At 48.6% G+C, this 27,646-nt stretch overlaps 2 protein-coding genes and 1 long non-coding RNA gene across 7 annotated transcripts; 1 reads left to right on the top strand and 2 right to left on the bottom strand.

Moving 5' to 3' along the window:
• Window positions 1-2,096: 2,096 nt before the first annotated feature.
• LOC310850899 lies at window positions 2,097-5,515 on the bottom strand. The gene is made up of 3 exons (XR_014567451.1): window positions 5,295-5,515; window positions 3,927-5,045; window positions 2,097-3,870 (listed from the first exon to the last, which is right to left on the bottom strand). It is a non-coding gene; the product is annotated as an uncharacterized lncRNA (long non-coding RNA).
• On the top strand, window positions 2,297-11,859 carry PARK7 (Parkinsonism associated deglycase). 5 transcript variants are annotated; one of them, XM_083752889.1, is made up of 7 exons: window positions 2,297-2,599; window positions 5,515-5,666; window positions 7,429-7,530; window positions 8,242-8,301; window positions 8,755-8,824; window positions 10,948-11,034; window positions 11,455-11,859. In XM_083752889.1, the coding sequence occupies exons 2-7, from the start codon at window positions 5,577-5,579 to the stop codon at window positions 11,613-11,615; spliced, it is 570 nt and encodes a 189-aa protein (XP_083609015.1). In that variant the 5' UTR covers window positions 2,297-2,599; window positions 5,515-5,576; the 3' UTR covers window positions 11,616-11,859. The 5 variants fall into 5 exon arrangements, with proteins under 5 accessions (XP_083609015.1, XP_083609014.1, XP_083609013.1 ...); XM_083752888.1 differs by having other exon boundaries at window positions 5,511-5,666; XM_083752887.1 differs by having other exon boundaries at window positions 2,298-3,111.
• An 882-nt stretch (window positions 11,860-12,741) lies between these two features.
• On the bottom strand, window positions 12,742-26,109 carry LOC310850721 (taste receptor type 1 member 1-like). The gene is made up of 6 exons (XM_083752559.1): window positions 25,689-26,109; window positions 23,946-24,228; window positions 20,677-21,456; window positions 17,513-17,719; window positions 16,244-16,364; window positions 12,742-14,726 (listed from the first exon to the last, which is right to left on the bottom strand). The coding sequence occupies exons 1-6, from the start codon at window positions 25,865-25,867 to the stop codon at window positions 13,783-13,785; spliced, it is 2,514 nt and encodes an 837-aa protein (XP_083608685.1). The 5' UTR covers window positions 25,868-26,109; the 3' UTR covers window positions 12,742-13,782.
• Between the last annotated feature and the right edge of the window lie 1,537 nt (window positions 26,110-27,646).

Genomic DNA, 27,646 nt, shown 5'->3' with positions numbered 1-27,646 from the left:
CCACAATATCAAGGACTGTTAAAATCTGGCCTGAAGGTGCTATCCATCAGCTGCAGGACTGTTTTGAGAGAACCAATTGGGACATTTTCGATCGTTCAGACCTGGAGGAGCACACGGCGGCAGTTCTGTGCTATATCAATCACTGCACAGACACTGTCACAGTAAATAAATCCATCCGGTTTTACCCCAATCAGAAACCCTGGATGAATAGAGAGGTCCAGTGCCTGTTGCGGGAAAGGAACAGGGCTTTTAGGTCGGGCGAGGTGCTGCTTTACAGTGTGGCAAGAGCAAACTTGAAGAGGGGTATTCGACGGGCAAAACTGGTCTATAGGCAGAGGATTGAGGATAATTTAAGGAGTAACAACACAAGACAGATGTGGCAGGGGATTCAGCATATTACCAACTACAAACCTAACCTTGGTGCTGTCGACGGTGACCCTTTGCTGGCGGAGGAGCTTAACTTCTTCTTTGCTCGCTTCGAGAAGGAGCCACCTGAGACGCCGGTATTACAGCCACCAGCCCATAGGGGCCCCTCATTCACTGTAGAGGAGCATGAGGTGAGACAGGTATTGAGGATGGTGAATCCGAGGAAGGCTGCTGGACCTGATGGCATCACGGGAAAGGTGTTGAAGGGCTGTGCGGATCAGCTGGCGAGGGTCTTTACTAAGATCTTCAACAAGTCCTTACACCAGTCTATTGTCCCACCCTGCCTGAAGTCGTCAACTATTGTTCCTCTGCCTAAAAAATCCACAATCAGTAGTCTGAACGACTACAGACCAGTTGCACTGACTCCAATCATCATGAAGTGTTTTGAGAAACTGGTGCGCCGTCACATTATTTCCTGTCTTCCATCAACTTTTGACAACTACCAGTTTGCATACAGGGCAAATAGATCCACGGAAGACGCTATCACTACCACTCTCCATGCTGCTCTGTTCCATCTGGAGCAGCCGGGGAGTTATGTGAGGCTGCTGTTTGTGGATTTTAGCTCTGCTTTTAACACTATCCTCCCCCATAGACTGGTGTCCAAGCTAGAGGCGATTGGACTCTCCAACTCCACCTGTCTCTGGGTTTTGGACTTTTTGTCAGAACGTTCTCAGAGGGTTAGAGTAGGGTCACATATGTCCACAGCCCTTAGCCTTAACACCGGCTCACCACAGGGTTGTGTGTTGAGTCCCCTGCTCTATACTCTCTATACGTATGATTGTACAGCCATTTATTCCAGCAACAAAATCATCAAGTTTGCTGATGACACTACGGTGGTGGGGCTCATTTCAGGAGGGGATGAGTCCGCCTATCGGGACGAGGTGGAGCGGCTTTGTGCTTGGTGTGGAGAGAACAATCTGGCTCTTAATACGACTAAGACCAAGGAATTGGTGGTGGATTACAGAGAAAAAAAGGCGGACATTCAGCCCTTGTATATCAACGGGGAACGGGTGGAGAGGGTGGCGGAATTCAGGTTTTTGGGAGTGACTATCGATCAGGGCATGACTTGGAGCGCAAATACCACTGCTCTGGTGAAGAAGGCCCAGCAGAGAATTTATTTCCTCAGACTTTTAAAGAAGAACAATCTGAGTGAGAGACTGCTGGTGTCCTTCTACCGAGGCTCCATAGAGAGCATTCTCACATACTGTATTTGTGCCTGGTTCTCCAGCTGTACAGCTAGGAAGAGGAAGGTGCTCCAGAAGGTCATAACCACAGCCCAAAGGATTATTGGTCATCCCCTCCCATCTTTGGAAGAACTGTACGGTTCCCGTTGTCTTAGGAAAGCAAACAATATCCTGCAGGATGCATCTCACCCGGGACACAGTCTGTTTGTACTACTGCCTTCTGGCAGGAGATACAGAAACATCAAGTCAAGGACAAATAGACTGAAAAATAGTTTCTATCCAAGAGCTGTGGCCTTCTTAAATGCAGTAACTCGATAGTGTGACCTGGGAGTTTGATGGGTGTGGGTGTGGCTGGAATGTGGTTTGTTTGGTTGTTGTTGTTGTGTTGCTTTTGTTGTTTTTAAGGGATGGCATCCAATTTCGTTGCACTTGTGCAATGTTGCACTTGTGTAATGACAATAAAGAATCTATCTATCTATCTAAAACATGACTCCCCGGGGGTTCGACGCACAACGCAGGAGCTGCCCTTCCCCATTGGCTCCGCCGCTGCAGGTAGGCGGGCCTTGGCCTTCCGCCTCGCGCCGACCCAGGTGCGAACGTGACGTCAGCAAAGCCCCCTCAACTGCCTAAAAGCGCGGGCTGAGGCGGCCGCTAGCTCTCGCCTTTTAAGCTTGCTTCCCCTCCCCCAGCCGCGACCTTTTCGAATGACGGCCGCTACGCGCAGGGCTTGAAAGCGAAATACGTCACGAGTCTCCTCAGATCAGACCCCCTCGCCAGGGAATTTCCACACACGTTCTCACCAAAGACATTAAAAGCGCGCGACTCCCCCACCCCCCAAAAAAGAAGAATATTATTGGCTACTGTAGTTTAAGGGTGCTGGAGACTGTGGCTGTGAAGGGGGCACGTTGGTGGGGAGGAGGTGCTGGGTCTCTGCGAAGCCGCCTCCTCCCCGCCACCCTCTCGCCATAGGCCATGCAGGCAGCTTCGCGGTGAGCTTCCACAATGTTGTTAGGAGACTTCCCCTCCCCCTCTTTCGCGAGCCATAATTCTCGCAGCTGTTTAACGGCTTTCCCCTTAGGGAATTCTGGGAATTGTAGTCCTTATGGGAGGGGAAGCGGCGGAAAGGGGACCTCAACGGTTCTCAGCACCCGTAACAAAATACAGTTCCCATGATTCCTTGAGGGGGGTAAGTCGCCGCTCTTTAAAGGGGGAGGAGATACCGCTTGAAATGTGAGGGGCTGTTGTAAGAGAGGGAGAGGCGCGCTGGCGCGGAAGATGTTAAAAGGAGTCGGAGGCTCCTCCTCACGGGAGTTCGAGTGTCGCTCTCTCTCCGGCTGTACCATTCCTCCTGGAAGCGGGGGGGGGGGGGGGAGGAACCATTAAGCCTTCGCTGACGGAGAGCCATCGCGAGCTTCCAGCGAGTGGCGGCAGCGGCAGCAGCAACAAGCGCCCGCCTCGTCTCTAGAGGAGGAGGAGCTGCAGTTGCCGCCGCCTTTTGCACGTAAGAACGGGTGCATACGCGTGCGGGAAAGAGGCGCGTGCAAAAGATGGCGGGATGGGGCGCCTGGGTGAAGCGAAGGCCTGCCTGGCTGTGGAGGCGGCGGGGCGAAATCCTCCCTCGTAGCCGTCGGAAGGCCGCCCCTCCGTCTCGCGTGTTCAGCAGCCTACCTCCCTCCCTTGAGAGCTGGGCAAATCCCAGCAATAGGAAGCGCGGTGGGGGAGGCCTGGCTGGCCGCGCATTCGCACGACTGAGGTGACCCGGGTTACGACACGCGCGTCAAGGTGGTCCAGGGGAGTGCGTGCCTCCGCCTCTTTGGGGAAGGCCTCTAGATGACTGACAACATCAGTCCCGCCCCACGCCCCTTCTCCAGTCCTGCTCTAAGCATAAAGGCAACCAGGTCTGCTCCTCTGCCCTTGCTTTCCATCTTTGGGTAGACCAGGCATAAAGATACCCAAGGCTGAAACCTCTAATCTGTCCCCTGCTTTCGCAACTGTGTCCGCTGACCCCAATTTCCTGAAAAAGGCCAATGCACTCGGATAACACAGGACTACACTGCTGGGCTGCAACTCCTTCCTACTCAGCTAAATAGGTATAGCAAAGCAGAGCTATTTTGCACTGCTGGCAATAAGCAGTGCACCCTCAGCTGCATACCCGTCTTGATACTGGTATAATAATGATGGGGTCTTTTATGCATAGATACTAACCATGGAATTAATATTTGAGAGGTTGCAATTTCCGCAGAGATTTGAGCTGCAAGCCCTTCACTGCGTATCTGCAAAGTGTCTAACAATATCTTGCGGTTTTCCTCCTGCAACGTTTCTAGGGAGAAAGAGCTCTGTGCTCTTTGTGTCCTCCCTGACAAGAGGACACCAATTGCAGGAGCCATTTTACCAAAAAGGTTCTATGGTCCCTGTTGGTAGCCTTGAATTCATATGGTTGGTCTGTGGGCCTGATTCTACAGCTCTTCAAGTTTTATTTCCTTTTCACTTTAGCCTCACTGTGTTAGTTCTGTTCTTAATATTTTCTTCAACCCTTGCTAACTGTAATAGCATTCAAGCATTGTGTGCATTTCTCCCTCTCAGTAAATTCAGTTCAGAAGCTATTTTTTCCCCAGCATTATGTCTGAATCAGCTGCAACTGATGGGAAGCCTGTCAGTTACCGGCCATTACTCTACCACTCACAGTCAGAGCAGGCTTAGCTGCTGTAGTTGCTGGCAAAAGTAATTGAAAATGTGAAAGAAACCTGTGCTCCCATGCCGATTTACAGAACGTTTAAGTGTGAGATGTCTAGATTACTGTCATTGCAGTTGTTACGTAGCGAGCCCTTGGGTCATCTTGACTCTGCATTTCTGCATCCTCCCAAGGTGCTTATTTGACCACTGAAAAGTTGGAAAAGGGGCAACAGAAAAATGGTAGTCAGTCCACTGGGACTTGCTTCAGGCAGGATTGCAGCTTGTGACCTTGCCAGATTAATGATCATTATGACTTCCTTGCAATAAAAGATGGAGATGAGGTTTCCTATGTCTTCTCGGCAAGAGTTGGCTTCTGACGTAGGGAGAAATGTTATTCCCCAAGCACTTGGAAGTAAATGACCTCATTTCCCCAGCAACAGGTTTTCCCCCTCAGTCACAAATTGGTGGTTTGTTCGTTTTGGGCTGTAGTTATGAGATCGCTTCTTCTTGCCTGGTGTCCCTCATAACCAAGGCTTCGCTGCAGTGGGTATCTATTATCTCTTGTCTCCATTGAAGATTGACGTAGATTTAAAAAAGGGCTGAGATAAGATATGCAGCTGGCAGGAAGCTCCTATTTCATCACTCTTCCAAGAAAGAAATGCTAAACCAAGGCTTTTTTCAGAAAAGTGCTGTGACGTTTGACCTTCCCAGGATTCTGTGGGTGTTCCTGGCCATACTGGTGCTGGCTGCTTTAAGGTGCTGCTAAGGCTCCTGCCAACCTAGCAGTTTGAAAGCACACCAAGTGCAAGTAGATAAATAGGTACCGCTCCGGCGGGAAGGTAAACGGCGTTTCCGTGTGCTGCTCTGGTTCACCAGAAGCGGCTTAGTCATGCTGGCCACATGACCTGGAAGCTGTATGCTGGCTCCCTCGTCCAATAAAGCCAGATGAGCGCCGCAGCCCCAGAGTCCGTCACGACTGGACCTAATGGTCAGGGGTCCCTTTACCTTTACCTAAGGCACTTAACGTTCACCTCTGTCCAGCAATTCTCCTTGCTATATCTTTCTTCTCTTCAGTAACTCCTCAGTTTGGCTGCAACTTGGATTATTGAGCAGTGGTGATTGAACAATAAACTATGCAGATAAATGTTGCTTTGCCTAACACTTTGTTTCTCTCTTGTCCTGTAGTGTGTGTGTGTGTGTGTGTGTAAGAGAGAGAGAGAGAGAGAGAGAGCGAGAGAGAGAGAGAGCGCTAGCCTTTTGTTATTGAGGTGAGCAAAACGCCCAGTTTTCAACATGACTGCCAAAAGGGCTCTGGTGATCTTGGCCAAAGGAGCTGAAGAGATGGAAACCGTCATCCCCACAGACATCATGAGGAGGGCAGGTGTGAGTATGCCCTGGGGCTTCCTAGATATCGCTTCCTTTCCTCCATTCCTCCTGGCATTGTTGTTGTTAACAATAAGACACTGTCTATGTGCAAGAAGGCAAGTCCCTTCCTTGGCATAGGGAGCTTACAGTAGCCGAAATGGTTGTCCTGTGCCTCTGTGTTGTTGCCTGCAGGTGGATTCCTCATGAACTAGATGCTGAGCTGGTTGCAACAGTGTTGACTGCTTAGTCCTGGGACCTGGAGGGCTCATGCGCTGTTTAGAGTTGCATAGACAAGGCATGTTTAGTTGCTTGGCAATTGTGGAGTGGTTTGAGAAGCCATTTCTGCTGAATTTCCCTTGCGTAGGCAAGCATGGGAAGTACAGCAGGTCACCTGTCATTTGAGAAATCCTCCAGAGTGGAAGGTGGCTGAACCCGGAGCCTGGGTGATGGCCAGCGATGACGGGAGCTGATGCCCTGCAGCATCTAGAGGGCTTTGGGTTCCCCCACTTCTGCTCCATGCAAACAGCACTTTGGGCAGGAGAAGGTATCAAGGATGGGTAGGTTTACATTCTCAACAGTCCTATCACCATCACTCCCCTTCCCATGCCACCAACCCCCCCCCCCCCGCTATTATGTTGGGGACAAGGTTATATTACAATATAGAGAAGCAGACCTCCATCCCTGCAGCCTCAAGCCAGGAAAGGAGAGAGAGATTTATAGATACAGATGATCTAGATGTAGGTATATGCAGGTAGGTAGATATAGGTCTCTGCCTGTTCTGTGGGCTCAGAGGGATTTACAGTGGTTTTATTATTCTTGTCCTCATGGGGCTCACAAAACCAAATGTTTTGGCATTAAAGAAGCTCAAATAAATAAAAATTGTTCTTGTAAATGTTGTAAACCCTGTTCTAATAAACAAAATAGTGAAATACAGTTGAACCTCTACTTACCACTGCCTCTTCTTACGGTCGTTCCAAGGTGCAACCACAGCAAACCCGGAAGTAACCAGCGGGTTTGCCGCCATTCGCGCATGCGCAGAAGCGGTGATCGCTGTTCACACATGCACAGAAGCGAGCAATCACCGTTCACACATGCACAGAAGTGGGCAATCACTGCCCGCGCCTGTGCACAATGGCGCCTCTCCTAGCGACCTGTTTCAACCTCCAGACGGGCCTCCAGAATGGATTATGGTCGCAAATAGATGTTCCACTGTAAAGTAAACCACACCATCCAAAAAGCTATCCAGAAGCAGGCTGGCTGGCACCTGCTAGACGCAAAAATGATGTGCTGTAGAGCAGGGCTGGACTGCAGAACAGGCCAGTTACAGGGGACGGAGACAGTATCTCTTTCTGATTGGCTACTTGTGCAGACCAACCATTAGTCCTCTGAGTTTGATATAGCCGCTTAATTCCACGTATGCCTCTTTAACAGCTATTGTATGCTCACATATTTAGAGGGGGTATGCTAGAGTGTCTGCAGACATTTATTTGGAGCCAGGGAGAGGTGGGAGATATTGTTCAATTATGGATTGTGTTGCTCCCTGTATAGATTTCTCTCAAGTGATTCTTCAGAGAGTTAACTTTTTGAATAATAGCGGGTGGGGTTGGTTACTTGCTGATGGATTGGGTGGGGGAGTAGACACGCTATATGCAAATTTACTAAATCCCCATTGTGCTGGGGACCACTAATGCAAAAATTTACCTCCCCCAAACTATTTCCATTTCTTCGGTGACTCAGTAGATTTTGGCAAATAAAGCAAAGCTGTCTGTTTTCTCACCAGATCTCTGTGACTGTAGCCGGCCTGACTGGAAAAGAGCCTGTGCAGTGCAGCCGAGATGTCTTAATTTGTCCTGACAAGAGTTTGGAAGATGCCCGGAAGGAGGTTGGTGCCACACAGATTCCATGTTGCAAAAAAATGGGTGACCCGCCTCTTTCATATTAGGCCTGAGTTTCTTCATCATCATCTAGGGGTGGCCTAAGGGTACCTTCAGCTTGCACAGTGATAATAATAGGAGAAAGGGGGAATTGCTGAGGAGCTGGAAACTCCAACTGGTAAAGAGGCAAATGGTGACTCTGGGAACTGTGGAGAAACCTCTCACGGTGCCTGCATGTGGCTTCATGGAATCATGGCCACAGAAGGGAAATGCAGTGGTTGAACTTGCAAGTTTCTAAGTGGTGTTCCATTAGCAAATGTGGATAGTGATTCTCAGTGCCACTGAGTTTAAATAAACACTATGACCTTACATGCCAAACAGATGCTAAGAAATGACACTATGAAAAAACAAAACACCCCACAACATTTATAACTTTTGGAGGGACGGGAAAGATGCTAGGATCAAATCTGTCTGGAAGTAGCATCCTCTGATCTGGAAGATCTCTTCTGCCCACCCACAAACCCCAAAATCCTGTAGTTTTAATGATGAAGGGAAAACCGTCACACCAGAGGCTCTTATTTCTGTTTACTCCAGGATTGAGCCATGGCACAATACTGAGCGTTCGGTTGCCTGCTAAAGGATAGCTGCAAATAAGATGTTTGCTTTTGTTTTTCCAGTCTTCATGCTTTTCTTTTGCTAATGCTTTTTCCTATTTTTAGGGACCCTATGATGTCGTGGTCTTGCCAGGAGGGAACCTGGGAGCTCAGAACTTGTCAGAGGTAACAACTTGGGGAAATGTGGGAACTTCCCTCCTATTTGAGCAAATATTCTCCCGTTCTGAAAGTGAAGGAAGCAGAGTGCAATCATTCCAAAGTCCAAAGTAAATGTTGCAACTGCTTTGGTGTGTCTAAAGCCAAACTGGTTTCTTTTCTGGGGGTACTTGGTCCACGTTCCCTTCCTTTGTATAAGGCTGTAGATACAAAAAAGCCACAACTGAGCCAGGCTTACTCGAGTGGTGTTGAAACAAAAGAGGGTCCAATGGCACATTTTGGGGTGTGGGGGCAGGGGACGGAAGAAGTAGTTTCCTTTAGTCATCTAGTAACAACAAAATCTTCCGACACCTTCCTTTGTACCCTTTCTCTTTGTTAGACAACCAGTTCTGATACATAACAGCCTTCTTGTGTGCATAGCTGGAAAAGGATATCTTGTTGATCAAATATATTTCCCTGCAGTCGCCTGCTGTGAAGGAGGTACTGAAAGACCAAGATGGCAGGAAAGGTCTGATTGCTGCCATCTGTGCAGGTATGCTATCAAGGTCTGCACCCAATACTCCAAAGATCCAGGATACCAACCCTGCATAGAGCTTCACCTACCACAGCTGATGCCATTGGCTGCCTCACTTCTGAGGTTTGGCTTTCTTGTGCCACTGATGGTGTAAAGAAAAACACAACTAATATCGGCCGGCTGCAAGTCTTGCGGGTTTGAAAACTGAGAGTTGAAAAGCTGTCTCCTCAACGGGTAGAGAAATTTGAAGATAACAATCCTTTTAATTGTGCTTGCCCCCATATGGAAAACGCTCTGTTTATACAGCGAAGCAGGCCTGGTTTGTTTTTCGAAGGGAGGCTTCCTTTAGGGGCAGCTTCTCTGAGTTGGGATGTGACACAAAATAACACTGCAGAAATAGCTGCATTTCCCCCATGGAATCCTAGGTCCCTCTTCCAGTTAGCAGCTGCTGGCTGTGATTCTCTTCCCTCCTTGCTGCTTCTGACAGAGTGGCTGGCCGGGCTGTGCTGTATTTGCCATATGTGGTGTGGCTTGACCTTCTTTCACCGCTTGGCCTTTGGGTGCTGCGAGTGTCGGGTTCCGCACCCTCATCTCAAAAGCATTCTGGGTTGGCTCTTGCGAAGGGATCTGTTTGCAAGAAATGCATGTGGATGTCTCAAGCTTGGCCTGCCACTCCAGGAGGCCTCTCACTGTAGTGGGGATCCTTGGCTCAGTCTCTCCTTAGACACTTTTGCTGTGGGAACTCCTCTGAAGTGGGAGTGCGTGTCATTCTCCACGCAAGGGTTTCCCTGCTGGGAATTGGCTTCTTCTGGCCAATGGGCAAACACCAATCTCCCTCTTCTTTGGGGCAATAATAATCCTTCCAACTGCTTATTTGTATTTGCAAATGCAAGAACCAGCCAACCTCCTCCTTAGGGTGCAGGTGGGGCTGACTTTGACATATGGGCAGAGCCACCTACCTGTCAAACGACCTGCAGTCATGGCGACACCAGGTGACTGATAGGTGGGAAGCCCCAGCCCCCTGTCGAAGTTGGCCTATAGGGTGTGAGGAGGAGTCAGCTTCACCAGCGCCCAGCGCCTTCCCCACAGGAAACTTACCGGCAGGACTCTGGGTTCTGTGCTAGCTCTGCACACCCAAAAGGTGTTACCAAACTTCCTGTTACCTTCCTCTTCCAGTTCAGTGGTTTAACCAGGGCTAATCCTTTAGTGACTTGTTAATGACACAGGGCACAATGGTGGTTTTGTCGCCAGATTAAAAGGAGGGAGATCACTTTCAACTCTGCATAAATGTTCCCTCTCTTAGTTTTGTCTCTCTCTTAGTTATGTAGATCAGTTCAGTATGTGTTGTACTTTGTTCAGTGGGACTTAAAGGGAGTAAAAGGGACCCCTGACCATTAGGTCCAGTCATGACTGACTCTGGGGTTGCGGCGCTCATCTCTCTTTACTGGCCGAGGGAGCCGGCGTACAGCTTCCAGGTCATGTGGCCAGCATGACTAAGCTGCTTCTGGCAAACCAGAGCAGCGCACGGAAACACCGTTTACCTTCCCGTTGGAGCGGTACCTATTTATCTACTTGCACTTTGACATGCTAGGTTGGCACTTTGACATGCTAGGTGGGCAGGAGCAGGGACCGAGCAACGGGAGCTCACCCCATCGTGGGGATTTGAACCGTGACCTTCTGATTGGCAAGTCCTAGGCTCTGTGGTTTAACTCACAGTGCCACCCACGTCAGTGGGACTTACTCCCAAGCAAATGGTCATAGGTGTACTACAAGTTGCATAACTTAATTGCTGGTTGTTTCCAACTGGGGAATCGTCATCCCACATGTTTGGAAGTTTTGTGAAAACGGGGGGGGGGGGGGGGTAGTGAGGTTTTATGGCCTTCCTTCATTTAAACCTAATGCTATCATTTCAAGCTTATTAATTGCACACACTTAACCATTCCTCCCAAATCCTGCATGGGTAGGGCGTGTGATGGTGGTAATGGAAGGGTGAGGGATCCCCAACACTTTTGGGGATCTGGCTTCACTTGCCACTTCGATGCTGGGACAGCTTTCCAGCATGGTAAATGTGGCCCCGGGTTCCAAAAAAAGGGTTCCCGCTATAAAGTGTGCACATGTGACGGCTCTTTGTTGATCTCTAGGACCCACGGCTCTGCTGGCACATGGCATCGGATACGGATGCAAAGTGACAACCCATCCCTTGGCCAAAGACAAGATGATGAGTGGAGGTAGGTGGCTGCAGGCGCACGGCAGAGATTGACTTGCACAGACAGTGTTTTGTGAAGCACAGCTCAGGATTGTAATTAAGATCCTTTTCCCCCAAAAGGAATGTTGGGTAACGTATGCATATTATCAAGAGACTTTGGTTTTGAGAAATCGCCAATTCTGTGAGACCTAAATCTGGTGGCAGTTCAAAGTTTGAGGTTTTTACCTCTTTGGGTGTCCCTCCCCCCTTACAAACCATCAGTATATAAATTTTATGCAATAAATAAAGGATGAGAATTGCGGCTTCTCTCCTTGCTACAGTGGATGATGTTCATAGGTGGGGGTGGAGTTACTTCCTACACATTCAAGTCAGCTTCCTGTGGCTGATGCCTGCTGGAGTAACCTGTTCTGTTTTGGTTTTTTCCTTGTGCTTTCCTCTGAAGACCACTACAAATACTCTGAGAGCCGCGTGGAAAAAGATGGGCACATCCTCACCAGTCGGGGACCCGGCACCAGTTTCGAGTTTGGCCTTGTGATTGTGGAAACGCTGCTGGGAAAAGAGGTGGCCGCTCAGGTGAAGGCCCCCCTTGTCCTGAAAGACTAGGGCAATGCCTTGCTGAAAGAGGAGAAAGCCTTGTGGCAGAAAGCCTTTTTTCCCTTTTATAGCAATAGCAACACACACTCTCACACAGGTCAGGCAGCCCCCTTAAGCGCAGCAGCAGCAGAGATGATAGTTGCACTTAAGCCTGGAAACTTGAAGCAGCCTGGAGGGGAAGGTGCTGCTGTCCAAGTCCCTTTTGTGTTTTCCGAGACCCACTTGCTTTCAATAAAAGAGGAACTCTGTTGAAGAGGTTTGTCTTGTATTTGTGGCCCTGTTTATTTATTTAAGAATTCACATCCCATTGTTCTTTTATCTTTTATCCCAATAAAACAATTTTAAAAAATCTGTGAGTACAACAGCAAAAATAAAACCACCGAACTGTAAAAATTAAGCAGTGACCACCTGCTACCCAAATGTGTTGCAGAACAGGCTTGCTAAGATGGTGGCCTTGAAGCCATATGAAGTTGGGGCTAGGTGGGCAGCCATCCTGGGGCTGGAATTCAGCTAAGCTTTATCAGATGAAGCCACGTATTTGTCTTGCAATGCTTCAGCATAGGCAAAGGGGTGGATTTGTTTCATTGTTTGAAAAGATGAAAGGTTTCACCAGACCATCAATGGAGCAAGTAACTGACAAGGGATAGGTTGAAGCCACGGCCTCCATTCCCCCTTTCTAGCAAAACTTTTGAAGCCTAAATTGCAGAATCACAGGTGCAAAATGGCATTTTGACCTCCGTGCAAAACAGTGTTTGCTTATCAAATTATCTGGTTTGCCTAGTCAAGTCATGCAAATAGAAGATAAATGTTGAGGGAAGTGATTAAATAAGAACGATTCTGAGAGAGTACTGCAGGGAATACATAGATGGTTGAGACATTTTTCATGTTGACTACGCACAAATGACTTCTAGGCTTAATTTTCATATTCACTATTTATAGATGTTTAAGAGAAAGAAAGCAGCTTTGGATCAATGCAGTTGCGTGCCTAAAATCCAGAAGGGACGCCTCAATTGTTTGAGATGCCATCCAACATAAAAACAGACACACACTTGTCCACAGCAGGGGTATGACTGCCCCCCCCAAATGTAGGAAAACAATGCAAAAACCAACAAAAACACAATTCTTCCACGCACCCTAACTTGAACTTAGGTGTTATGCATGTTATTAAAATCCTTGAGTTGAATTGATGCTGAATCGAGTCTACTTTTGGCTAAGTGTTCCAAAGCATTGATTTATCCTATTTAACAAAATTTATATACCGCTTGGTTGTTTAAAAAACCCTAGCAGCAAACCTGTAAATTATTTACAAAAACAGTCAAATGCCTTGCCCCAGGGGCACCTTACAGTGGGGATACCCCTTCATAGATCACCCCTACTGAACTTAAGGATCAGTTTGAAAACACCAACAGAAAGTTTTGTAAAATAATTCTGCTGCCCTGGGTAGATGGTGCTGAAGTGTGAAGGAACAGCCCCCTCCCCAGATTCTCCTTTAGTTTGACTTTACTCCTCTTCACCCTCCTCCTTCCTGCTGTACCAGGAATGGGGACCTGCCCAATATTGTGTGAGCTCCCAGTTCCCATCAGCCCCAGCAGACCATGTGGCCAAGAGTCAGGGAGGATGACGACGACAAGCATAACTCCAGCTGCATCTAGAGGGGGTCCCCCCTAAGGCTTCCCTATCCCTGCCCTAATTCTGGAAAGAGGGTGTCTTACTTGGGCCTTTGATCTTGCCTTCTGATGGTGGTGGAGGGAAGAGGAGCAGCTACCACTTTCTTACGTAGGATCCCTAATAAAGATTACACAGACAAGTGGCAGAGAGAGTTGCTTATGTGTGGACCAGTGCTCTTTGGCAGTAGCCAAGCAGCACCGTCGACAATCCTGTTTTCATTGAACCTCTGCCCTAAAATCCATTGAAATTCTACACCGAATTCTCAGAAGCTTGGAATATATAAATGCAGCCTCACTCTGTAGTTTCTGCTATTTGGCCCTCGGGTGCACAGACGTTCTCTGATTCCGAGCACCCGCCCTACGTTTACAACACAGGTGAAGTGTGCAGCCCCTGTCTCCAGGCTCCCCTGTTTCTTGTTGAAGCAGAAGTTTTCCCGCGGTCCTTCCGGGCTTTCTCCTGTGGGAGAAGCGGGTGCTTCAGCCTTTTCCCCCGCCCCAAGGAAGGCTTCTCACTGCTCGGCGTTTCTGACTGTGGCCGTGTAGGCTTGGATACAGGTCTGGAAATGGGCCACCGTGTTGAACTGCGGCCGGAAGAGGATCAGGTAGCATTTGGGCAGGAAGAAGGTGCAGAGGATGGCGTAGACGCTGGTCTGCACCGTGAACATCTGCAAGGCAGGGATCCCTTTGCCCTTCCCTTCGGTGGTGATGTAGATGAGCATGAAGCAGCCCCAGCCCATGAGGAAGACCAGCATGCTGGTGGTGAGGAGCCTTGCCTCGCTGTAATTCTTGGGCAGGTTGCGGCCCCAGAAGGCGAAGGCAAAGCAAGCACCGCCCAGCAGGGTGATGTAGCCCAGCACCCCTCCTAGCCCCATGAAGTGGCCTTCTGAACATTGCAGGTAGACCTCCCTCTCGCTCACAAAATCCTCTTGCAATGTAGGCGGGGAGAAGTGGAGCCAGAGGAGGCAGATGAGGGCCTGCAGGCCGCAGCTGAGGCCAACCGAGACGTAGGTGCCTTTGTACTTAACCCAGCACTTGGCGGCTCCGGGGGGCAGCTTGCAGGCCATTTTGAAGATGAAGATGATCTGGAAGGAGCGGACCAGGAGGCAGGAGACGCAGACGGTGAAGCTGATGGCGAACAAGGGCTGCCGGATCAGGCAGATGACCTCGGTGGGCTTCCCGACGAACAGGCTGGTGGTGGTGCAGGAAGCCAGCAGCGAGGCCAGCATGACGAAAGCCAGCTTGCCCCCGGCCGCTTTGACCACCGGCGTTTGACGGTGGAGGGCAAAAACCAGCAAGCAGCCAAAGAGCAGGAAGAAGTCGACGATGGTCAGGATTACCAGGGCCAAGATGGTGGTGGTGGTGACGTCGAGATACGTGATGAGCGGGGGGAAGCAGGTGCTGCTCTTCAGAGGGGACCACATCCCCGGGGGGCACAGGATGCAAGTGTCTCCACCTGAAGAGGACGAAAGGAGAAGCTCAGTCAGCTTAGAAGTAGAAGAAAGTGCCTTACACCGAGGCAGGCACCGACTAGCTCAGTGTTGTTGCTACATTGACTCTCCAGGACTTCCGTGCAGGGATCTCTCCCAGGCTAGGAAAGATATGTTGACAAGCTGGAACATGTGCAGAAAAGGGCAGCTCAGACGATCAAGGGTCTAGAAGCCAAGCCTTATGAGGAATGGTTGAAGAAGCTGGGTACAGTGGTACCTCGGGTTAAGAACTTAATTCGTTCTGGAGGTCTGTTCTTAACCTGAAGCACCACTTTAGCTAATGGGGCCTCCCGCTGCCACTGCGCCACCGGAGCGCGATTTCTGTTCTCATCCTGAAGCAAAGTTCTTAACCTGAGGTAATATTTCTGGGTTAGCGGAGTCTGTAACCTGAAGCGTCTGTAACCTGAAGCGTATGTAACCCGAGGTACCACTGTATTGTTTAGCCTAGAAAAGAGGAGACTGAGAGGAGATACGATGGTCATCCTTAAATGTCCAAGGGGCTGTCACATGGAAGAGGGAGCAAGCCTGTTTTCTCCTGCTATGGAAGGTAGGACTCGAACCAATGACTTCAAGTTACAAGAAAGGAGATTCCGACTAAGCATCAGGAAAAACTTTTGACAGTAAGAGCTGTTCAACCGTGGAACCGTCTCCCATGGGAGGTTGTGGACACTCCTTCCTTGGAGGTTTTTAAGCAGAGTTTAGATGGCCATTTGCTTTAGCGGAGATTCCTGCATTGCAGGGGGTTGGACTAGATGACCCTTGGGGTCCCTTCCAGCTCTAAAGTTCTGCTTTTGAGCCCTGCCTTCCCATTGTGGACAGTGAAAAAGGCTTTGGCCAATCCTCAGTCTCTGTGCAAAATCTGGCATAATAATCATAATAATCATGATACGTAATAATTAATTAATAATTATTTTTTAATCCCACATTTCCCCCAGATGATGTCTTATAACTGGTGAGCTTCCTGGGGCTTTGCAGAGCCCCACACTCTGTGCAAAGCTCGGCATGGGCCGTTGCAAAGGTCGTGGAGTCACAGATAGAGACAATTGCTGGAGCCTGTGTTGCCATCCACAAAGAGCCCTTTGCCTGAGTCTCTGCTTGGGAAAGAGGGGAAAAGGGCAGAGGGAGAAGCTGTGTTGTGACTCAGAACAAAAACAATCCCTCCAGAGGACCCTCTGTCAGCCCATGAAGGGACAGGCAAAAGTGAACAGTAGAGGCCCTTTGCGCTCCTGTCCTGGACTGTTGTTCATTCGGCGGAATTGGCGCCATCACAAAAGACTTCATGAATGGGGATTTGAACCCAGCACATTATCTGACACTCGTAACTCCTACACCTTGGGACTCTTTCCTGCCTTCCGCCTCTGCCTACTTGGCACTGATGACCTCTGAGTCAAGGGAGGAAGCTAGAACTTGTCTAGCTCATAGCGGAGGCCGGTCTTCAGATTCACAAATGTGGCTCTCTGAGCCACGCGGTGTTTGCACTCACCTGTTTCGTTTTGATAGGTCCCTTCCAGGCAGTCATCACAGCGACATAAACACTCCTCCAGCAATTGCTTGCTTCGGATTTGACCCACTTCACACACTGCTATGCAATATGATTTGGGGACCTAGAGCAGGAGAGTTTGGTTAGGTGGAGGCATTTGAGTTGCTGGCGACTCGTGAAAGTCAGTCGGTAGTTCACTGCACTGCATGCAGTGTGGTATCCGTCATTAAAAGGCGTCATTAAAAAGGAATAACAAATCAGTCTGCCAATATCACAAGGCTTTTATGCAAATCTATGTTGAGAAAAATGTAGGATAATGTAGGATATTATATCAGAAAAATGTAGTGTACTGTTAAAACAGAAGGAGGTCAAACCATCACAAGGTGTTGAAATTTTGGGAGGCTGGATAGTTACAATGGAATGGTCTCAGTGGTGGGGTACACATGTTTATTCTTATTTATTTATGATTATTACTTTGTCTAAATGAATGAATGAAAAAATTTAAAATTAAAATGTAGGATATTGTAAATGTAGGATATTGTAAATTATCCAGGAGCTGCAGCAACGCCTTGGATAGGCAAAATGTGGATGTCATGGAAGCAGCAAGATGAAGCTTCTCAGAAAGATCTTTTTGGTCACTGAGACTGAGGTTCTTTTATGTCCAAGTAAGCCCCAAGCTGTTCCCCAATCTGATGTCCTCCAAATGCTTGGAGTACAGCTCCCATCTTTTGTAAGATCTAGCTACTGACTCACAGCTGTGTGAATGAAAGGGTTAACCTGAGCTCAGGTTCCTCCCCACCCCTTCTCTCTCTTTCCCCCTCTGTGCTTCCTGAAATAAGCAACTGGATTCCCTGCAATATAACTGAATCTCTCCAAAAAGGAGATTTTAAAGTCTGCGTCTTTAGGTTAACAGATTGCATGATTCTTTTCATATGGAAACCAAGTTCTTTTTGGAGTCATTTGGAACCTTTTCTTTCTTATTTTTACTGCCAGTGGATAGAGACTTGTTTCTTGTAACTTCCGGAATCTCTGTGAGTAAAAGCTTCACTTATTTGGAAAGCTAAGTCCCTGTGATTTATTCTAGCCTGAGCATTTATGTGGGGAACATTTGTTTAAAGGTGGGCAGATGTAAATTGGAGCATCCGCCACTGTGCTTAGCTCTGCTAAGGAGAGTAAGAATCTCTTCCAAACTTCTCTCTCCCAACATCTATCATCCCCATCCAGCATCGCTTGTGTTTTCCTTCTTTCTAGGTGTTTCGCCTGGTGTCTTACCTGATTCCCTGGAGCTGGCCAACTGATTTCAGACTTGTTGATATTCAGGGCTTGGGAACTGTAGCTGCCAATTGTCTTGTAAGCAGCTGTGCCATTTTCCCAGCTCCAGGTGATGACGTTGTAGCCCAGGAACAGATCTCCCTGTTGGCCAAATTTGATGGTGTTGTCTTGCAGAGGAAAGTTCACCTTGTACAATGCTTCATAAAACTGAAATGAGAAGATAATTGCCTCTTGGGGGGTGCAGGGGGAGGTGTTTACTGTGCTTGTTGAAGGATGTGTGGGTAGCACAGCTAAACACTGGCCTGAGAGATGATGATCCCTGGGGCCTGAAATTGGTTGCTTTATTTCAGCTGGAGGCAGGAGACAATGTCAGCCTTCTCCAGAGATTCACGCTGAGCAGGATTTTATAGAAAAATTATGTCAGGCATTCTGGGCATATTTAGTTAGAATTTAAATGCCAAGTTTCTTTAAATTACAATGCTACCTCGGGTTACAGATGCTCCAGGTTACAGACTCCGCTGACCCAGAAACAGTACCTCGGGTTAAGAACTTTGTTTCAGGATGAGAACAGAAATCATGCAGCGGCGGTGCAGCGGGAGGCCCCATTAGCTAAAGTGGTGCTTCAGGTTAAGAGCAGTTTCAGGTTAAGAATGGACCTCCAGAACGAATTAAGTTATTAACCTGAGGTACCACTGTACACACAGTGTACACAGTGTGTACAGTGTACACTGGGACACAGGTGGCGCTGTGGGTTAAAGCCTCAGCGCCTAGGACTTGCCGATCGAAAGGTCGGCGGTTTGAATCCCTGCGGCGGGGTGCGCTCCCGCTGCTTGGTCCCAGCGCCTGCCAACCTAGCAGTTCGCAAGCACCCCGGGTGCAAGTAGATAAATAGGGACCGCTTACTGGCGGGAAGGTAAACGGCGTTTCCGTGTGCGGCTCTGGCTCGCCAGAGCAGCGATGTCACGCTGGCCACGTGACCCGGAAGTGTCTCCGGACAGCGCTGGCCCCTGGCCTCTTAAGTGAGATGGGCGCACAACCCCAGAGTCTGTCAAGACTGGCCCGTACGGGCAGGGGTACCTTTACCTTTACCTTTACCACTGTACAACGATTTGCTGTTAAAATGCACGGTTCATGGCATTTATTTATTTTTTATTTATTTAAATTAGTTAATATTAATGAAAAGGTTAAAAGTGCCCTTTTGGCATTATAACTCTCTTGCTCCCCCATGGCGGGTGGCACTGTGGGTTAAACCACAGAGCCTAGGACTTGCCAATCAGAAGGTTGGCAGTTTGAATCCCCGCGTCGGGGTGAGCTCCCGCTGCTCGGTCCCTGCTCCTGCCCACCTAGCAGTTCGAAAGCACGTCAAAGTGCAAGTAGATGAATAGGTGGGAAGGTAAACGGCGTTTCCGTGCGCTGCTCTGGTTCGCCAAAAGCGGTTTAATCATGCTGGCCACATGACCCGGAAGCTGTACGCAAGCTCCCTCGGGCAATAAAGCGAGATGAGCGCCGCAACCCCAGAGTCGGCCACGACTGGACCTAATGGTCAGGGGTCCCTTTACCTTTACTTTACTCTCTTGCTCCCCCATGGAAATTCCTTTTTAAAAAAAAGAAAAAGAAAAAGCTCTGCTACAGACACTGCACCCACTCCTCTCCCGGGTGATGGGAGAGATCTGCTTCAAGTTTCTTCCCTTTCCTCCCACAACCTCAGGGCACCTGATCTTAAAGGCAGCTACTGCCGTGGACATCTGAATGCCACCTGCTTGCCTTGGGTCTCTGAGCCGAGTGAGCTGGGGAAACTGCTCTGACCACAGCCATTGCTGCAGAGGCTCTAGCTGACACCTATCGGATGCTATTAAGTCACACCACCAATAACTAACAACAACAACAACAAATTTTATTTACAGTGAGGGGGAAAAGTATTTGATCCCCTGCTAAATTTGCCCGTTTAACTCTAGCTGAAGGTTTGAGTAGCTATGCATCAGCCTCAAAATCTTACTGACTTGGAGAGGATCTGCAAAGAGGAGTGGGACAAAATACCTCCTGAGATGTGTGTAAACCTGGTGGCCACCAACAAGAAACGCCTGACCTCTGTAATTGCCAACAAGGGTTTTGCCACCAAGTACCAAGTCATCTTTTGCAAAGGGATCAAATACTTATTTCACTCATTATAATGCACACCAATCTCTGACTTTTGTCTTCTGGGTTTCTGGGGGTTTTCCTGTTGTTATTCTGTCTCTCACAGCTACAATAAACCTACCATTAAAATTACGGACTGGTCATTTCTTCGTCAGAGGGCAAACAGGCAAATTTAGCAGGGGATCAAATACTTTTTGCCCCTCACTGTATACCCTGCCCTCCCCGGCCAGAGCTGGGCTCAGGGCGCCTAACACCAATAAAATTTCAGTAAAAACATAATAAGAAAGAGAAAAAAAACAATTAATAAAAATAATAATAATACAACTAGACATGTTGCACATGGACACAGGAGGGAGGCGAGTGGCAAATGCGCTTTAGTCCCTTGGTGCCGCAAGCCGTCTTCCTCCAGGCATTGAGGGTAAAGGACAGATGCTTCCTAGCCTGCCTTTGAACAAAGGGAGATATGGAGCAGCCTGATCCCAAATATACCAGATGTTTGGGAAGGAGCAAAGGAGCTGAAAGGAAAAGCCCCGGGGAGAGGATGCTATTTATCAAAACAGCAGCAGCAGTGGTGGCATGCAACACCTGCTCCCCTGAACTTACCTCCATGGGAGCATATTCCATGGGAGCTTCCATAAATAGCAACATCCTAGTGGTCCCGGGCCCTAAGGAAGTTAGATTGGCTTCAACCAGAGCCAGGGCCTTTTCAACTCTGGCTCCGGCCTGGTGGAACGCTCTGCCTCATGAGACCAGGGCCCTGCAGGATCTGATTTCTTTCCGCAGGGCCTGTAAGACAGAGTTGTTCCGCCTGGCCTTTGGCTTGGGGGCCAATTTGATTCCCTCCCTCTCTTTCTTTTTTCCTTTCCTTCTCCTCCTGCGTTGAGGCTACATTTTAATATTTTAATGTTTCAATATTTTAATGTTGTTTTTAAGTTGTAATCATTCAACTTGTTTTTATCATTGCTTGTATCCCCTTGGCTGGGGAGGGCGGGGTATAAATAAAAAATTCTTATTCTTATTCTTATTACCTGCCGTGGCTTGAACTCCTTGCTTGCTGGACATCCTTGCAGGCTGCACCCCAGGTGGTTGTGGAGGGCCTCGGCCAGGATATAGACGGAAGCATACGAATAGAAAGACCACTGCCAAACGGAACTGTTCAAAATGTTGGCTAAAGCGTCCGGGGAGAGCAGTTGGTTCTCATCGCAGGACTGGGAGCAAGCCTCCACCGTCGGGGCCTCAGAGAGCAAAGGGCCATCCGTCTTGTTTGACGGGGAGCGCTGTAGCGTTTTCCCAACAAAGTGTACAAATTGAGGCAGTTTGACTGGCTTGACGGTGAGTCCAAGCACGGTGCCTGTTTGCTCGATGTTCGGTATGGAAGCAATCGTGTCAGTTAAGATCCAGGACTCGGGTGCGATCCAGACTTTGCCTTTGATCTTCAGTTTGATGACAGCGTGGAAGAACTTCCTGGTAATGACCGCATTGGAAAGGACAACGACAACGTTGGTTCTGGCTTTCTCTATGTTCTCAATCACCCTCTGCAGCCGGCTTTCCAAGATGCGGAGATCGGCCGTCATCAGCCCCTGGTAGGAAATGCAGATGCCCTTGGCTGCTGCCTTGGCAATCAAAGACTGAACTGTTTTCTCGCTGGCTTTGGTGCCACTGTCCACAGCGGAGACGTACTCCCAGCCGAAGGCCGAGATCAAGGAGATGAGCCCCGAGACCTGGTGGTCATTGCTAGGGATCGTACGGAAAAGCAGCGGAAAGAGCTTCTTGTCAGCAAAGATCTCTTCCTTGATACTGTACGAGACCTGGACAGGAGACAGGCACATTTTTAAAAGCAGGAGGGCAATATGCAATGGTGTGTGCACAGTTCAGAGAGTGCCCAGGGCAGAGTGTGTTCTTACCAGGTGCTGATGGAGGAAGTGGGAGAGCTCTCATTTATCGCGTCCATTAGTCACCTACTACTCGCAACCAAGTTTAAAAACATTTACAACTACAGCCCCAAGGTGAAAGACTTCTGGGAGAAGATTTATAACGAATTGAAAAAAATGTTGAAATATACATTTATTAAGAAACCAGAGGCCTTTCTTCTTGGAATAACAGGTTTGGAATTGCCCCCAAAAGTTGTTAAATTGTTTTTGTATGCCACAACTGCAGCAAGAATTTTGTTAGCGTAGAATTGGAAAACACAAGAAATACCAACAGTGGAAAATTGGCAGATGAAGATGATGGACTTTTTGGAGCTGGCTGACCTGACTGGAAGAGTCCGCGACCAGAAGGAGGAGGAGTATCAGGAAGAATGGATGAAATTTAAAGACTATTTAGCTAAATATGTTAAGATAACTTAATTGGACAAGCTTGCAGATAAATAGATAGGCTTAGGATTCAAATATGTAAAGATAAGTTTTAAGATGTTTAAAGTTAAATTAGGAAGAATGAATGAAAAAATAGATTTTGGAAAACTGTTATAATGATATATGATGAAATTCAACCAAGGGGATTTGAGTCACTTAATAATGTTACCAAGATTTAAACAGGATGTATGTATGTCTGTTTTGAAATTTTGAAAATCAATAAAAATTTTTGAAAAAAAATAAAAACAAAAACATTAACAACTACAACATGAGCAACCACTGGCCATTAAACAACGTATTAACAACATACACCTAGTTCTATGTGGTTGACACTGCCTGGCAGCAGGGAATGTTTCCTAGCCCTGCCTGGAGATTCCAGATGCAAGGGGCTTGTCAGGCTTCAAGGAATCTGTTTCCCCTCCCTCACGGCAGTCTGCCAGTAAGGGAAAGACAAGAAGCTCTTACCAATGTCTTTTAGTCAATATTCACAGAGAGAGACATCGACAGCAGCGGAGCAAGCTGATTGGGTGCCTGGGGTGGCGCATGTGCCCTGTGTCCAGAGGTGGGGCCAGCCGGGGCAGGACGTTCTGCAGGGCCTCCGAGGAGTCTGCCTGCCTCCTCCCACTCAGCCGCCCTACCATTCGGGGCACTGCGGAGTCTGCGGTCACCCAAGCCACTGTGTCACTCCCAGGAAAGATGCGTGGCTCAGGCGCGCTCATAGTGTCAACCTTCCCTTTTTTGCGGGAAATTCCCTTATTCCAGTGCCATTTTCCACTGCTTCCCGCTGCTATCCTGGATTGTTAGATATCCCGTAGACTGTCTCTGGGACAGGTGAGGCTGCTGATCCCTTCTTTTTAAATCTGAAAGTTGACAGCTATGGGTGCGCTGCAGGCCCTGTGATGGGTGCCGCCCCGCATTTTCTCACCCCCGTCAGTGGTGAAACCTGGGCTAACCCGCCCCCACCGCACCCCCTTCCTCCCCCCCCGGATGCAGAAATGCAGTCTCTCTTGGATAATGGCATTGCTCTGAGTAAACCCCTCCATCTCTCCTATTATGTGTCATCCCTACATTGGCTGATCTGTGCTTTCTGCCTCTGAGCTTTCTGTTTTACTTTCAATGCCCGCTGGGTCCTAGGAGGGGTGTTTGTGGAATGCTTTCTCAAGTCACTGAATCTGTCAACTGTCTCTCCCCTGGTGTTGCTTCTTTTCCCTGTTCCTCTCCCAATATTTCCCAGCTTCTTCCTTCTGCAGCCTCTGAACTGTGACCTTCTGCAAACCGCTGTTCTAAATCTATACTGTCTCTCCCTCTTCTCTGGGAAGTGCAGGAGGAGGGGAGGGCAGTCTCCACCATTCCTCCTCAGTCCAGTCCCTGACAGGGGTTGAACTTGGGACCTTCTGCATGCAAGCGTTGTGGTAGTGGGGCTGTGCCCACTGAGCCACCTGCTGTGTTTGCTATTGTCTGTCATTTGGACATTTTACATGTAGTGCCCAAGTTGCTTAGGGCTTTGTGAATGAATTAACATGAGAGCTTTGAACCTGTCCCAGCGGCATGCTGGCAACCAGTATAGCCCTGGGACATCCTCTCCTGGGAGCAACCTGCCTGCCGCATTCTGCGGAAGTCAAAGCTTCCAGACCAGTTCCACTTTACACATTCACCCAACTGGTGAGGGCCTAGCAAGGATTTGGCTGACTTAACTGCTGCCTTTGGGGTCTTCCTTCCCTCTCCCAACCTGGTTGCTTGGTGCCTGAGAATCCCTTGAGGTTCATTCCACAGCTTTTCTGGCAACAGTTAGTTCACATATACACAAATATGGCCGACACCACAACGAACCAGACCATTTGTAGGCCCACCACCTCGGCAGAGCAGAGATGGCAACAGAGTCGGATGCTGAAACCATTTCTCAATAAGGCCACCGAGACTAATGCATCAATTTAGCAGCTCACCTGCGGAAGGCCGTAGTAGGTGAAGACTCTTGCTGTCAGCTGCGTCATTTCGGCTGAGTCGGGACCCACCACACCGATGACTCTCTGGGAACAGCCTCCTTGGTGTGAACGGCACCACTGCTGTGGGGAGAGCTGGAAGGCGGCTTGCAGGTAAAGGCTTTCTTGACAGGTGTCCCATATGTGGTATCCCAAGGTGATGTTGGGGAGCAAAGTAGAAGAATTGTTTATTTCCTCAACAGCCAGCCTCATGGCTTGAAAATGAACATAGCCCGAAGGGTTTAGACTGAGGAAATAAACGCGGAGCTCAATTAAGCCTGTAGAAATGGTACCTCAACACACACACACATTTGTAACCCTACCAGAGAAGAATGGCAGATCAAGTTGATGGGTTATGCCGAAAGGGCTAATATGACCGGAAGAATCAGAAATCAGGAAGACCAAAACTTTAATAAGGAATGGGGGAAATTTATAATTTATCTTAAAAACTATTGCAAACAGTTAAAATCATTAGTAGGATTGGAATAACACTTGTAGTTTAATGGTGAATTTTGGACACAACGGAGAGGTAAAAGATTTAGATTATTATAAAAGATGCAGGAGGAAATGATTAACAAAAGGACCCGCAAAGGGGAGGAGGAAAGCTCCAGAGATTCTTTGGAATCTTGTTTCAATATTGTATGTTGGATATGTGACTGTAAAATTTTAATCTGAAAAACCAAATAAATTTATATATAAAAAAGTAGTTGTTGTTATTATTATTATTATTATTATTATTATTATTATTATTATTTTGATTTATCTACTGCCCCTTATTCAAAGATCCCAGGGCAGTGTACAACATTAAGGACATAGTTTATGGAGCATAATGATAAAAAACATAATATGGAGCATAATTAAATAATCATAACAACAGTCCCAGCCCCCAGCGCAACACGCATTTAACAGGCCATAGATTATTTAACGGCTGGTGGCCTGAATAGAGGAATGTTTTCGCCTGGCTAGCTCCCTGGAGAGAGCATTCCACAGATGGGGAGCCACCACCGAAAAGGCCCCTTCTTGTGTTGCCACCCTCCAGGCCCTCTCAGGGAGCGAAGGTAAAGGCCTCAGATGACAAGCGCGCATTCCAGCTGGGCTCATATGCGGAGAGGCGGTCCTTCGAGGTGTGGAGGTCCCAAGCCGTGCAAGGGTTTGTAGGTCAAAACTAGTTATAAACAGACTCCAAGTTTACTTGCCAGCAGGCAGAGAGGGAGGGTGGCTGCAGAAGAGGTCTCCTAAAACGGTAGGGGTGGGTGTCTCGGGGAGAGGCATGCCTAGGGCAGCCCAGGGCCAATTGTGACCCACAGTCTCGAGGTTGCACTCTCCCAGATTCCTGGCCTCCCAGCTCTGTGATGGTCCAAGGAAAAAAGAGTGTGCACAACTGCTAGAGAAAGACGCTGTGTGCTGCACCACAGTCCTATCTGAGAGATTCCTGCTCTGAGCAGAGAAGGCTGGGCTAAGTGGGCCCCTTTTGGTCTGACGCAGCCAGAAGACAGGCCCCCTTTTGTGTTCCTCAGCACCTTTTCTGGCCTCCTCACAGCTGCCTGCAACCAGGTGCCCAGTCACCCACCAGCTGGCCAAAGACAGAGGAAAAGTCAAAGGGGGTGAAGCATGCTGAGGAAACAGCCCTGATTTCTGCTTCAGGGATGGGAGAAGAAAGAGGAGCCCCATCCCCACAACACAACACCAAAAAACCAGCCCTCTCACCTCTCGCAGGAAGACAGCTGAAGTGGGCGGGTCCTGTTCCTCTCAGTGCTATTGCTATGGACTGGGTAGAGGCCCCCGATGATGAAGTCCCCTGGCAGGTTAAAGAGGGCCTGGCAAGAGCTGTTGGCAGCAGCCATGCGCCCCACCAGGAAGGCGGCCAGAACAAGCCCCACAGACATGATGGAGAGAAAAAGCAGCTCGCTGCCTCTCCCTCCTTGGGGCAGGCCGGTGGCATGGGGCGGGCAGGGGCTTGGAGGAGGCTCACACGTTTCCACTGACGCCTGGCATTGCCACTGCTACCTGCCCCTCTCTGCATGTCGCCCACGGGTGCCTCTTCTCCTGCTCTTCGGATGAGGAGGCCCATTTGCTTGCTTAGAAAGTGTTTTACATGCAGCTGAGACTGTTTTGCTTAATGGTGCCAGCTGGGAGTGGGAGTGGAGAGGCGGGGGCGGGAGGGAGAGGGGCAGGCAGGCATGTTGGTAATATCCAAGGCAACACAATGACCAAGTACAACAATGCAAAATAATAATAATAATAATAATAATAATAATAATAATAAGAAGTTACTTATACCCCACCCATCTGGCTGAGTTTCCCCAGCCACTCTGGGTGGCTCCCAATCGAGTGTTAAAAACAATGCAGCATTAAATATTAAAAACTTCCCTAAACTGGGCTGCCTTCAGATGTCTTTTAAAGATAGGATAGCTGCTTATTTCCTTCACATCTGAAGGGAGGGAGTTCCACAGGGCGGGCGCCACTACGAAGAAGTCTGGTTCCCTGTAACCTCACTTCTCGCAATGAGGGACCGCCAGAAGGCCCTTGGCGCTGGACCTCAGTGTCTGGGCAGAACGATGGAGGTGGAGACGCTCCTTCAGGTATACAGGACCGAGGCCATTTAGGGCTTTAAAGGTCAGCACCAACACTTTGAATTGTGCTCGGAAACGTACTGGGAGCCAATGCAGATCTCTCAGGACCGGTGTTATGTGGTCCCGGTGGCCACTCCCAGTCACCAGTCTAGTTGCTGCATTCTGGATTAATTGCAGTTTCTGGGTCACCTTCAAAGGTAGAGCGCATTGAACTCTTTATATGGTCTATACGGAACACTGAGAAACCAAATAAGCAGAAATCTTATAAATCTCTGAAAGTCACTAAATGTGCACTCTTGATGGATTCTCTTGAAAACATAGAACCAAATAAACATAAGTCTTATAAGTCTCTGAAAGTCTTTGTAAGTCTCTGAAAGAAGCAATGGGTCAGATTCTTATCTGATGAAAACAAGCCGTAAAGCTTTGTTTTATAACGTCCAACGCTGCCGAAGTGGTCCACAAACAGACATAGTGAACAGTGATTCTGAATATACCCACTGTTCCATAGATTTCTTCTTCAGCACAGCAGAAGGATACAGAAATGCTTCCTAAACCCATCTCTGTGGTGAATGGAATTGTATAGCAACAATATCTATGGAGCAGTGGCCATGAGCAGTTTCAGAAAATAAGAATCCTGCAGCTGGATCGAGCCAAAGGTTCCATCCTTCTGAGATGCCATGGGGAGCAGGACATGGGATGCAGCAGCTCCTATGGCTTCCAGCAACGGGTATGCAGAACCATTCGCTGCCTCTGCCCATGGAAGCAGAGCAGAGCCATTGTGGAGATGGGCTTACTCCACATCAGTGCAGCCTCGTGGCACCTGCTTTTTAAGCAGTCACACCTCACTGCTGGGCTCAACTGAGAACCAACAAAGACACTGGGAATCCTTCTCAGGGCTGCTGCTGCTACCACCAAGGCAGGCCTCCCTCATCCCAGGCTGGGGCCCTTCACTTTTTTGGTACCTAAATGCAGAACTTCACTTAATTTATCTCTGTTGTGTGGCACCTTTTCGTTTTTGCTCCAGCCTGCTCACCTGATAGGAGCTGCGTGGCACTTCTGAATCTCAGAAGCATCCCCCTCTACAGCCCCAGC

Source organism: Podarcis gaigeae, assembly GCF_964106915.1.
Source record: "Podarcis gaigeae genome assembly, chromosome: 8".
NCBI lineage: Eukaryota > Metazoa > Chordata > Lepidosauria > Squamata > Lacertidae > Podarcis > Podarcis gaigeae.
The sequence above is the reverse complement of the archived record's forward strand: the minus strand, read 5'-3'. Positions and strand labels throughout refer to the sequence as shown.